This window comes from Orbicella franksi, chromosome 12, assembly GCF_964199315.1.
Source record: "Orbicella franksi chromosome 12, jaOrbFran1.1, whole genome shotgun sequence".
Classification (NCBI taxonomy): Eukaryota; Metazoa; Cnidaria; class Anthozoa; order Scleractinia; family Merulinidae; genus Orbicella; species Orbicella franksi.
The window spans coordinates 12,585,638-12,599,111 of NC_138156.1; the positions used below are offsets into that span (position 1 = coordinate 12,585,638).

The 13,474-nt window shown below is 39.9% G+C and overlaps 2 protein-coding genes across 4 annotated transcripts; both read right to left on the reverse strand.

The window, feature by feature from the left end:
- Positions 1-1,599: 1,599 nt before the first annotated feature.
- On the reverse strand, positions 1,600-2,634 carry LOC145462227 (uncharacterized). Its single transcript, XM_081445733.1, has one exon. The coding sequence runs from the start codon at positions 2,632-2,634 to the stop codon at positions 1,600-1,602; it is 1,035 nt and encodes a 344-aa protein (XP_081301859.1).
- Positions 2,635-2,834: 200 nt separating this feature from the next.
- Positions 2,835-9,442, reverse strand: LOC145463946 (uncharacterized). Of its 3 annotated transcripts, none has more exons than XM_081447738.1 (4): positions 9,286-9,442; positions 9,014-9,085; positions 8,075-8,134; positions 2,835-6,548 (listed from the first exon to the last, which is right to left on the reverse strand). In XM_081447738.1, the coding sequence occupies exons 3-4, from the start codon at positions 8,103-8,105 to the stop codon at positions 3,013-3,015; spliced, it is 3,567 nt and encodes a 1,188-aa protein (XP_081303864.1). In that variant the 5' UTR covers positions 8,106-8,134; positions 9,014-9,085; positions 9,286-9,442; the 3' UTR covers positions 2,835-3,012. The 3 variants fall into 3 exon arrangements, 2 of the variants coding, with proteins under 2 accessions (XP_081303864.1, XP_081303863.1); XM_081447737.1 differs by having other exon boundaries at positions 8,075-8,280; XR_014041378.1 differs by lacking the exon at positions 2,835-6,548 and having other exon boundaries at positions 7,851-8,280.
- Positions 9,443-13,474: the final 4,032 nt, after the last annotated feature.

Below are 13,474 nucleotides of genomic sequence, written 5' to 3' on the forward strand. Positions count from 1 at the left end.
TGATTAGTGCGCTCGTCCCGGGAGCGAGCGGTCCGGGTTCGAGCCCTGGCCAGGGACACTCTGTTGTGTTCTTAGGCAAGACACTTTACTCTCACAGTGCCTCTCTCCACCCAGTAGTATAAATAAAGATAACAGAATTAATCCCCCATCATAGGCCTTACCCAAGATACCCAAGATAAGACATGGTACCCAGTTCTTTCGCGGATGTTACTCGCGTGTTATGACGATTTTCACTTGAAGGGGACGTGAAGGATGCAACTAGACCAAAAAAAATAAAGTGCAACGTGTCTTCGAAAAGAAAAACCCTGTTCACCTGAAGTTAAAAAAGCAAAATCAAAGACAGTTTTTATAGTTTAGGCAGGGGAGATCTCTCTCTTATTTAATTTAACTCCTATTAAAGTTTCGAAATGCATTTAAACGTGGCGAGGGCTGCAGCTCCTTTTGTTTTTAATTACAAAGAAGACATCCGCACATCATTGGAGGTTTCCCTACGCTTTGTAAACCAAACGTGAACAAATCTACGTGTAAAGCCGCCTGAGTTGTCCACGCATCGTGCGAGTAATTAACACCCGCTGAAGAACCGGGTACCATGTCTACAAACAACTTAAGAGGTAGTCTGCGATCATGCGTTCTTTTTTTCGGGGAAAGAGAAAAACAAACAAAGAAAAACAGCTGACTGCCTTGAGTGTAAGGCCTATATGGAGGATTAATTTTTACCCTGATCTTCTTTTGGTTCGAGATAAAAGTAATATGCTTAACGTGCGAAGCGTGGCTGACCAAAAATACCTGCCCATTTCCGCTCACAACCCGTTGCCTTAGTAAACTAATTTCCGCTTCCGAAGCTCCACATTCAAAATTGTTACAATAGAAAATAATCATTTCTCCTTGTTTGGTTGTGCTGTCTAAGGTAATTGTCAGCAATTCTCAAGTTGCGGTAACTTGCTGTTACGTGGGGATGTTCCTTGGCTAAAATCTTTTTCCTGATGATCAGTGTCCTCCCGTGCTATTCTTTTGCTTCATTGTAATGTCCAAGATGTCGATAAACAATTCCCAAGTTGTTATAGCTTGCAGCTACATCGGCATGTTCCTCGCTGAAAAGAGTTTTCTCGATGATCTGTGCCTTCCCGTGGTTAACAACAACTCGCTCTCTAATAATATTGTATAGACAAAAAATAACAAGACAAATCTGGCAGTAAATGGGACCATGGACACTGGGTGCTCCCTGGGATAGCAATGAGAGTGGGTGGTAGCGACACACCCTGGACAGGTAATTGGGTGGTTAGCGGACACACCCTGCAGACAAAGTGGGGCGGTTAGCGGACTCAAACCCCAAAGCATAAACACAACGTGGGGCGGTTAGCGGACACAAACCCCAAAACAGAAACTTGGGCGGTTGGTGGACACACCCAGTGAATGAATTGGGGTGATAGCGCACTCACCCAGAGAACGAAACCCCCCAACCTAGCTGCTTAGGTAGGTAAGAATAAGGTGGGGTAAGGGACCCACCCAGCCTGACGCAGGCGATAGCTAAGTGGAAGGTGTGCACCCAAGTTATGCCCCAAATACTGCCAGGTACGTAGTGACAGATATTAGAGCACTTTAACAAGGTCTACATTGTCCTGTGCTTGGATCCCAAGCTTGTAGTGGAGTACTATGGGTGGCGGCTAGCTGGGCAGGGACTGCTTGGAGTATTGAAGCAGGTGTCCTGATGTATTGGGTGTAGCAATTGCTGGACCAACAGCCAAGGGTTTGGATAAGCCAAGGGGGCAAGCCGGCCTCTGCAGCAGTAGTTGCAGCCCCAATGCGGAAACTGCGGGATGCATAGGACTCTGTGGCAAAACCCAAGCGTTGAAGTTGGAGGCGCAGAATTGAGGTTACTTTGTCCCTGGTGAGAAATTGCCCAGTTGAGAAGAAATAAAGAGGGGTGGAATTGCCTGGAAGCTGGTAAGCCAGGTAACGGCGCATTGCCCGTACTACACAGACTGAACGGCCAGAAGGAGCGAGCGTAATGGAACAGCCCATCCGGAAGGGATCAGTTTTGGAGGATTTCAGTTGCAATGTTAAGGAGCCTGCGGAGGTAAAACTGATGTCTGAGCGGGACAGGTGTACCAGCGGGTTGAAGTGAACTGAAGATGGTGAGGTGAACTCGCTCGAACGTAAGAAGGCAAAGAAGGCCAGAGTAAAGGCTGACCAGAGCATGAGTTTGTCCTGTGATGCGATCTGAGGGTCATCTGCCAAAGCTCCTTTTAGTTGGCGCATGACTGACATGGTGATAGGTAGACGGCGGCGAGAGGAGAGTCCAATTGTCCGCTTGAGGCCTCGAAGACGTAAACGAAGAAAGGGGGCATCTGCAAACGGGTCTGCAAGGCTGTTTTCGATGTGGGCAAACCGGCTACCACCCAGATACAGCTTAATGGTTGGGAAGCTGACTTGATCAGAGAGCCAAGAGGCGAAATAACGTAGTTGTAACTCTGATGCAGGGAAGGGGTTCCATTGCCTTGAACAACAAAAGGTAGTATACCTGCGAATTCCAGCGTAGTAGGTTCGACTGACATCGGATATGCAGCAGATAGTAAAACTGATAACGTAAGATGAGCGTACAATAGTAATGGATAGGATTAATACCTTTGACATGAGCCCTAATTGTTGAGAAGGATACCGAGACAACATAGCTAGTAGTGTCCATTGTTTATGGTATCAAGTTCCTTGGCAAGTTCGTAATGCACTTACACGATAACAGAATAGCATGTCTGTGGCTGAGACATATCGATGGACAGTAATAATAAGCTCTTGTGGTTAACTATACTTTACAAGTAAAGTTTACATATTCTTTTTTTTTTCATTGTACTGTCCAAGATGTTGACAAACACTTTCCAAGTTGTTGAAAGCTTGCTGCTACACTAGCATGGTCCTCGCCGAAAATCTTTTTACTGATCGAGGAGCAGTGCCTTCTCGAAGTATTCGTTTTCTCAGTGGTACTGCCCAACATGTCGATAAATAATTTTCGAATCATTACAGCTTGCATGCAATTGCTGCAACATCGACATGTTCCTCGCCGAAAATCTTTTTCTTGATCATCAGTGCCTTCTGGTGGTATTCCTTTGCTTCATTGTACTGTCCAAGATGTCGATAAACAATACCTAGATTGTTATAGCTTGCAGCTACAGCAGCATGTTCCTCACCGAAAACCTTCTTCCTGATGATCATGGCCTTCTCAAAGTATTCTTTTGCTTTACGGTACTGTCCAAGATCTCCATGAACAGTTCCCAAGTTGTTATAGCTTGTTGCCATAGCGGCATGTGCTTCGCTGAAAATCTTTTTGCTGATGATCAGTGCCTTCTCGAAGTATTCTTTTGCTTCATGATACTGTCTAAGATCTCCATGGACATTTCCCAAATTGTTATAGCTTGCTGCAACATCGGCATGTTCCTCGCCAAAAATCTTTTTCCTGATGATCAGTGCCTTCTCATAGTATTCTTTTGCTTCATGGTAATGTCCAAGATGTCGATAAACAATACCTAAGTTGTTATAGCTTGCTGCTACAGCGGCATGTTCCTCACCAAAAATACTTTTTCTGATGATCAGTGCCTTCTCGTAGTATTCTTTTGCTTCATTGTACTGTCCAAGATCTCCATGAACATTTCCCAAGTTGTTAAAGCTTGCAGCTACAGCAGCATGTTTCTCATCGAAAATCTTTTTCCTAATGACCAGAGCCTTTTGGTAGTATTCTTTTGCTTCATAGTACTGTCCAAGATCTCCGTGAATATTTCCCAAGTTGTTATAGCTTGCTGCTACATTAGCATGTTCCTCGCCAAAAATCTTTTTCCAGATGATCAGTGCCCTCTCGTCGTATTCTTTTGCTTCGTGGTACTGTCCAAGATGTCGATAAACGCTTCCCAAGTTGATATAGCTTGCTGCTATATCAACATGTTCCTCGACAAAAATCTTCTTCCTGATGGTTAGTGCCTTCTCGTAGTATTCTTTTGCTTCATGGTACTGTCCACGATCTCCATGAACAGTTCCCAAGTTGTTATAGCTTGTTGCTACAACGGCATGTTCTTCGCCGAAAACCGTTTTGTTAATGATCAGTGCCTTCTCGTAGTATTCTTTTGCTTCATGGCACTGTCCAAGTTCTCCATGAACATTTCCCAAGTTGTTATAGACTGCTGCTACTGAAGCGTGTTCCTCGCCGAAAATCTTTTTCCTGATGATAAATGCCTTCTCGTAGTATTCTTTGGCTTCATGGTACTGTCCAAGATCTTCATGAACAGTTCCCAAGTTGCAGCAAATTTGTGCTACCTTGTAATGATATTCACCGTAAATTGCTTTATAAATCTTTCTAGCCTCTTCATGGTATGATATTGATGATTTATACTGGCATGTCATTGATAATGTTATCCCGTGTGTAGCCAAGACATCTGCTTTTATTAAGTCGCCCTCTCGAGTGTTACTACTGTATTGAACAAAATCACAGGCCGATGTGGAAAAGAGAATTGCATTTGATGGATTGCTAAGGTTACAACACAGAGAAGCAGTTAAACAAAGCCACGTAATGACCTTTTCAGGAGCGATAAAGGGTGTTAACTCCTTCACCAAAACATCTTTTGTAGTAAAACTATTAGTAAGAATTTCATGTAATGCTTTGCAATGGGTGGTAATCCTACGTAGCATGACACAAACGTGCCCACTTTCACCCAAGCGATTATGCTTCGCCTCAATAAGAGAATGGAAAACCTGAATCGCTACGGCTATGCCCTCAAGTTTCTCTGTCAACTCAAAATCCAACGATGACATTTTCCTTAGTATTTCATAGACAACGTTATGCACTCTTACATAGTCGGGTGCTCCATCTTCACTGTACAAACACGTAATCAAGGAGGATTTTAGGATCTTTGCCCTGATTAATTCTTCAGTCTGTCCCGAAGTGCGAACTTTGACAAAGTTAACGGCTGCTTCAACTGGGAGAGATTCGGAGCCACATAGCGAGAAAAAGAGAAATGTCTGGCGAAGAACTTCCTCGCCTTCCAAAGTGCTATCTATTGCCATTTTAATTGCTGTAGTCATCGTTTTGGAATACGCTGGATTCCCTTTGGCAAGAGGTTCTTCTGTTGCCTCACGCTTACCACTAACAAGTGCTCCCATGTAATTTGTCCAACCGTAGGTTGGCGAACCACAACTCGTAACAGTTTGTACGTAAAACGCAGCGGCTGCCAAGGCAAGTGGCTGATACTCGAGAACCTCAGCAACCCTTTGAACTTGCTCATCATTGCCAGAAATTTGCGATACTTGCTTCAATAGCTCTACTGCGTCCTCGGGCTGCATTCCTGCACTGAGTGACTCATGGTAGGTATGAGGAGCATTTGTGGGAATTGCACTGCTGTCTTGAGTTGTAATCAGTACCTGACCGTGACCCCACTCTTCACAAGCGGTCTGAGGTAGGTAACCACAAACCAAAGACAGGTCTACGACATTGTCTGCTATTATCAACCACTTTGAGAACTGTTGAATCTTTGGCAAAATTAAGCACTTGAGATGCTGCATTGTGTCCTTGGGGCTGTTTTCTTTCGTGGTAGCCAGGTTAGTCAAGCTGTATTCGGTGATTCCCAATTGTTTAGCCAGACTGATGTACGAGTCAGCGAGCGTTTCAAGGGTTTCCGCATTCAGGGTTGCAACGAATGTTAAGCCTTCACTTTCATCTGATGCGCTTGTAAAGAACTCTTGCCCAATTTGACGAGCAATTTGAGTTTTACCACATCCAGGATTACCGGATAAATAAATGGTACTGATCGCTCCGTTACTTTTATCGCCAATCTCTTGCATTGTTGTCATAATCTTTGTGACGTCATTTAATCGTTTGATAATTTCGTGAGATGGCTTGAAACTGAGATTACAGAAAGACTCGACTTTGGAATTAATTTCTTGGCTGAGACATTCAACCTGCTCTTCCTTTCTCTGTATCGTGTCTTGTGCAACTTGTAAATCAGATCTGACGTTTTGCAATTCTGTTTGGAGATTGGAAACCTGTGCCATTAAGTTGTTTACTTCTGCCGTGGGAAAGGTCGTCTGATTTTTAACTTCCTCTATGTCATTGACCGGAAGACTCAAAGAGTTAAACGCCACCAACACTCTTCCAGCATAGTTCTTGAACTCAGCATCTGTCAGCTCGGCCTCACTGATATGAGCAATATCATTTCGGACTTGACGAAGATCATCGACTTCTTTCCTGATGGCTGCACTCAGAGTTGTGCCAATGCTATCTGAGAACAGAATCGCGAAAAACAAACAGCTACAGTCCCACTCAACAGTGTTACCATTCTGTATTGTCGCCAGATATCGCCGATTCTTCGAGCGGCTTCCTCGAGACTCGTTAGAATAAAAGTCTAAGCCATTCTTTGGCGTGTCTTTCCATTCTCCAAGCGTTGTTTTGTAAAGGAAATCCCATTCTTGCTTGAGGACTCGTCGTAGTCCTTCGGGAACCAAGTTAAAGGCGATGTAACAAATTCGAAAATAGTTCAGTTTTTCAGAAGTATACTCCATTGTGGAATAATCTGTTTTAAAGATATGCATCTTAGTATAAAGATGACAAATGACGAATGATTCGTAAAGGCAGACTGTATCTGCTTTGGTACATCTAAATGCTAAACTGAGGGTTTAGTGCGCCTGATAGTTCGTCCCTGTTTCACACTATAGACTGCGTTTGCGTCCCATTATACAAAGAGGCCCAGCACTGAATTATTTCACGAAATCAACTAGTTTCGGAGTCCATTACCTCTGACATTTTTCTGTTCAGCCAATGGGGAATCTATTGAATAAGTAGTAGGGCCTGCGGAAGATTTATGTTAGGCTTGTTCATTGTTATATAATTTGGTATTTAAGTTCGCGTATTATTCTACATTACAGTGCGACTGCTCGGGCCGGGCCACTGGAAAAAGAGTTAACCAATCAGAATGTTACTTGAGTACAAAGGATAGCGATCTTTTTCTCATATAAACCAATAACATTGAAGAATGCGAACAACTTAACAAAATCGAAAACCCACAAAGTGCGAAGTGTTGCGAACCTCTCAGGAAACTTTGCCATTTGTTGTTGGTTAGTTTCGATCCTAAGTTTTGCACACTTATCAACGCAGTTTCGGTTTAGTTGTTGCAAAATGAGTTTTGAAGCTTAAGTTTTCGAACGAGATTTATAGCTATGATAATTCGTCGTCAAGCGCTGAATCTCTAAGAGGTTATATAATGCAGAGGAGTCGATAGTATTTATGTCTTCAAGTCAAATAGACCGTTACTTGCCGACGCGAGAAAGCTCCCAGTCCATTGTTCTTAGTTTACATTTGATTGGTTAACTTTCTTCTCGTGGCACGGTTTAAGTCGTCGTACTGTAATGGTTCTCAAAATTATTTCTAAACAGATTATCCCTCATGCAAGTAAATATATGAAAAATCATATATTTGAACTGTGGAGAAAGATATGAAGACATGATTGATCATCGCAGTTTTTTACACAACTTAGGCAGTTGTGAAATTAAAGCCTGAAAAAAATTCAGGCCTGAACGGGATTCGAACCCATGACCTCTGCGATACCGGTGCAGTGCTCTACCAACTGAGCTATCAAGCCGACTGTGAGCTGACCATTTTGTGAGTTCGTTATATACCCGTAGATGGTCTTTCATATATTCAGTTGCATTCTTCACCATTCCGTTCAGCTATGACAAAGAATTTTCTCTGTTATCTTTACTCATCAATATCTCGTTTCCGAAGTTCAGTTCCTAATGCACTGAAAATACATACATGTATATCAAAAAATAAATTAACTCAGTGAGACGCTTTTTGTCACTGAAATTAATTACGCGGTAACTGCTAACAATTTTAAAAGCTAAAGAATCTTAAAACTTTACCTACATATAAAAATGAATTCCTCTAGTTAGAATGTTATTCTCCATCATGATACAGTTTCCATTATTAAATTATCACTGTTGTCACTTTTCTGCTTGGCAATTTCGTGTTAAGGGAGATGAAATTTTCATCACTCAGTCTTTTGGAAATGAAAATATGGAATTAAAACAAGAAGCTACTTACTTGAACAAGGACTGATTTCTGTCTTCCTCATGCCATGGATCTTGCTCGTTTTTTCTTAGCCTGTAGGGCAAGCAGATAAGTGGCGCATTTTACCCTTAGTAGAGCGCTGTGTGTTTGCACTTCTCTCCCTACGATAAAAGGCACCCCTAAACCGCCTGTCATGTAAGCTAGTTTGCTCTTCTTTTCGTTCTCCAAAGGATCAAAAGCTGCCACAATAATAAAAACAGGGATAGTTGTGATTTATCAAAACAAACGTTAATAAAATGTAATAAGTAACTCGATTTATCTCCGAAAACGTTTGAAACTTCTTAAATGTACCTCAAGGTAAATGCTGAGGTTAAACTTGTTCCTGTGTTTAGAATTTCTTAAGCTAATTTGATTTTTAATTTCCCCACTTTCCAGATAATAAAATTTAAAACTAGTTTGCAAAATTTTAAACGCCAAACTAAAGAAACACTTTAACTACAACTGAAAACAAACGATGAATTCGAATTAAACGTCTGAAAAACTCGTTCCTAACCAAACATAAAATTAGATGCTTTCCCTTGGTGACTTGTAGGGTTTGTTTGAAAGCCAGATTGAGATTTTTTTGCAGTTAATAAACAAGTGCTCCAACTAAAGTTTCTCATTAAAGCAACACAAATGGTTAATACTGTCTTACTAGACTCTTTTATACCGCTCTTTCAAATTCAAATCGCACAAAACTCAACATATTCATCCAAGCGTGAGAGATCAATTCTCTTTATCGATTGAAAACTATTTCTTTCGACATTAGTTCTGAGAATTTAGAGTTAAATCAAGACAAAATTTCCAAGTTGCTAAGTATTTTTTAATGTTTTTCACCAGTTTGCTTGGCAATATGTTGATTGATAACAAGACATAAGGTGTTCACTTTTCTTGGAAACCAAAGATTTACAGAACAACAAATGTGCAAAATACCTGGAACAGACTCTGATGTCGTAACTGTTTAATTGGTTTGCTGATTTGTTCTCCTGTTGTTTCTTCAAATGCCTGGTCAAAATTTGCAATAAAAATACAATGCACGTCGACGTTAATACAACTTGCGAAATCACTCTTTGGAGAAGTAGGTTCATTCCTAAACTTGCTCAAGTGTTCAAAACAAACAGCAGAAGAACGACTATTTATTTAGCCATTAGAAATGCAAAGTTGTTGCCACGTTGTTACTAGTAAAAAGCCGACAGAGTTTCCACCTTGAGATGTTTCTGCTCAAATCAGCACCAAGTTAATCGCTACTTCTTGCTCGGTTCCTCCTCTTAACCAAACACCTGGAAATAAGTCCGAAAGCTTCAACGTCAGATCAAAGGAGATCGAAATTGCTAACGAAGAAATATTCATCTCTACAGTGACTCGCTCTTCATACTTCAGTTAACTTTTGACAGTTAATTTCTGTGTAGTCACGTGACCTTTGTTGGAGTTAGAATAATAAGCAGATGAAAGTTTCAGTGGTAAGTGATGAATATCAAAGCCTTAGCGATAAGAGATTGTTTACAACACATTAAAGCAGCAGAGCGTAGATGATGATTTTTTAATGAGTTTCAATACCGAATACAATCTGAAAAGTTTGCTCTAAAAACACGAAAAGTAATGAAGATGGCAAGCGTTAGTCTTATTAGCTTAACCAAGTTCGTTGGATTGGACACAGTTTACGATAAGAATGAAAAACGAGTAAATTACCTCAGTCAAAATACAGATTAAATTTTTGATGCAGGGGGGGAATTTAGGTCCAAATAGATATTCAACAAAGGCCAGTGAGGTTATATAAACACGAACTGAAAGAAAAGTAGTGTAATTAAAATGCCTTTGAAACAATGTTGCCAGGCAAGCATAAAATTAGGGGCTTTCCCTTGATAGTAGACTTAGTGTCTAGTGCTAGTAAAATAACACTTACTGAAATTTGTGTGTTATTACAAGTAGTTGTGACATCTTTTGCGATGTTTTGTAAATGTCTCATAAACAAACTAAGGATTACATATTATAGAATAACGTTTTTTGTACTCTCACAAACGCACACTCAAATTTAGTATTGAAAATTCTTTCACTCACAAGCTTCAAATTCACTTCCTATCTGACTGATGTACATGTATCTGAAAGTTAGTTTTAAGAAACAAAGATGTCTCAGTGTTTTTCATCGCCGAATGCAATGTGAAATAAATAGAAAAGTTTGCTCTAAAAACACGAAAACACAAAGAAATAACAATGAAGATGACAAGGGTCAGGGTTAGTTGCTGAACCAAGTTTGTTGGATTGATTGAAAATTAATGAAAAATTTACACTGCATTTGATAACATAACAGACGATGAATTCGAATTAAACGTCAGGTGAAGTCAGTAAAGTTGTTGCGTCTGAAAGACTCATGAAACAGAACCACTCAAGTAAGAAATTAGGTGCTTTCCCTTGGTGGTTTGCTATGTTTGTTTGAAAGTCAGGCTGAGTATTTCTGCAGTTAATGAGCAAGTGCTACAACTTAAGTTTCTCATTAAGGCAATTTTAATGGTAAATACTGCCTTACTACTCCTCTTTTATACCTGTCTTTCAAATTAAAATCCCACAAAACTCGAGATATTCACCTAAGCGTGAGATATCGATTCTCTTTATTGACTGAAAATTTTTTCCATGTTTGTTTTGAGAATTTAGTGTTAAATCAAGACAAGATTTCCTAGTGAGCAAGCTTCTTTATCTTTGTCACCAGTTTGCTGGGCAATATGTTGATTGATAACAAGACTTAAGGTGTTCACTTTTCTTGGAAACCAAAGATTTACAGAACAACAAATGTGCAAAATACCTGGAAGAGACTCTGATTTCGTAACTCTTTAATTGCTTTGCTGATTTGTTCTCCTGTTGTTTCTTCAAACGGCTGGTCAAAAGCTGCGATAAAAATACAATGAGCATTGACGTTAATACAACTTTCGAAACCACTCTTTGGAGAAGTAGATTCATTCCTAAACTTGCTCAAGTGCTCAAAACAAACAGCAGAAGAACGACTATTTATTCAGCCCCTAGAAATGCAAAGTTGTTGCCACGTTGTTACTAGTAAGAAGCCGACAGAGTTTCTACCTTGAGATGTTTCTGCTCAAATCAGCACCAAGTTAATCGCTACTTCTTGCTCGGTTCCTCCTCTTAACCAAACACCTGAAAATAAGTCTGAAAGCTTCAACGTCAGGGTTGAGGAACTGAAACCTTATGGTGATGATGTTTCTATTGTGAAGGAAGACTGTCGGCCATGTCCAAAAGAGGATGGGTCGCCGGCTCAGAGACCTGAAGAATGCATACAAGGGCAGGAAACTAGATGACGGAATATCTCTTGGGGGCAGAGACCGCTTGACGGACAAGAGAATTGACTTGTTCCAGAAGTATTATGGGAAAGCCATAAGAAGTAACAAGAATGACAAAGACGGGATGAAATCAGCAATATGGGCCATTTTTTATCATTCCACTTCATCCGATGATAATCCACAGCACGACTACTGCCCAGAAGGGGAAACTTCATGGTGTGGCTGGCAGCGAGACAGAGCGAAAGGAACCCATGCCTACAAGTACAAATCTCCATTAGCACCAGCTGTGGTTGAGGTTGTGAAGCCAACATTTGAGGCTTTATCAGCTGATGAACTGTTAGACCGTACGTTATCTCGAAGGAGCTACTCAAAACCAGAATGAGTCTTTGAACTCTTTTTTTTTTTTAATTTTATTTGCAATAACACAAGGGAAACCAATGCTTACTTACAACACTAACTCTATTTACATTATATTGCTCTAATTATTTACACTATTTAAATTACAATAACTAAACGACTTACATTACTAACAAATACAGTTACACGACTTACACAATTAAGAAATGCAGTGACGACAAGGGGTAAAGAAAAAAAAAACTGAGAAGAAAAATAGCTAGTTATCATTACAGCTTGAGGTTGTAGTACAGAAACATAAAAAACAGACCAAAGGCATGTGGTACATTAAAAGTAAAATGAGTTATGCATCTGACAGGAGATTAGAAATAAATTAATGGGTAGGAGATAGATAACCCTACAGAAAATATAATCTAAAATATCAATTAAATCCTCATATATCCTGTAAGAGGTTTCCATTTCTTCGTGTCTCCACTTTTTGTTTCTATCTCATATTGTGATTTTAGTGTGCATATGAAAAGCGTAAGATTTGGATGATCATCTTTTGTTTTAGCGAGCCATATGTGATATCGTGCTAAGAGAAAGCAGTAATTTATAAGAAGCGCAAATTGAGAGATATCTGGCCTCAGACCCAAAGCAGTAATATTTGTCAAAGCATAATCTCTAGGAAGTAAATTTAAGTTTTTCAGTCATTCAGTAAGTTTATTCCAAAAGTGAGATGTTTGGCGGCATGACCAAAAAAGATGAATTATTGACTCAGAGGAGGTGTGACAAAAACTGCACTTTTCATCGCCATGTAGACCTATTCTAAATAAAAAGTTATTGGTTGGTACACGTCTATGTAAGAATTTAAACTGAAACTCTATCAGCTTAGTGCTCTTTGTGCATTTTTTAGCTAAAAGATAGGCAGCATTCCAATTTATGTTGTCATTTATTGGTAGGCCACAATCCTCTAGCCACTTCTTTTGACTTGACTCTGGGGTTAAACTCTTGTTACTAATCAGTTTTTTATATATTATTGTAGTTGCTTTTTTGACCTGCAAAATTCTTGTTGTAAGTGGCTCATATTTCGTGGTCGGTGTTCTGTAAATCTTGAAAATTAGAATCAGTCCGAAGAGACTTTACAACCGATATTAATCCGTAGAAGCTGAGAGGGCGAGGGTCTATTTCATACTTACAGCGGAAATCATTTAACGAGAGAAAGTTGTTGTCCGGTCCTAAAAGATGTTTCACCCGAGTTATTCCCTTAGTGAACCAATTTTTTAAAAAAACTGTTTTGTTGGCTATCTTTATTAGGGAGTTATGCCAAAGTTGTTGATCCAGAAAGTGATCTTTCGACGTTATTTCAGGTTCAAAGTTAACTTCCCCCCAGATTCCTAACAGTTCTTTTAAAAAGGCATCCGAAGTTGTTATTGTCGATAAGGTGTCTCTAACGTTGAGGTTGTAGAAAAAAAAGTTTTGACAGCCATATTTTTTTAGGGTTATATCAAAAAAGAGTTTCCATTTTCCCTTATTGTTGTTATCTAAATATTTTTTAATCCATGTGGTTTTGAGGGATTTATTGAAGGAACTAATATCGATCATTTTTAGGCCACCACCACCGAAATCATTGATCATTACCTTCCGTTTTATCTTGTCGCCTTTACCATTCCATAGAAAAGTGTAGAGTAAATCATTTATTTCTTTTAAAACCCTGTAGTTTGAGCGAAGAGGCGAGAGTAGATAAACCAATTGGGAGACCACTAGTGATTTG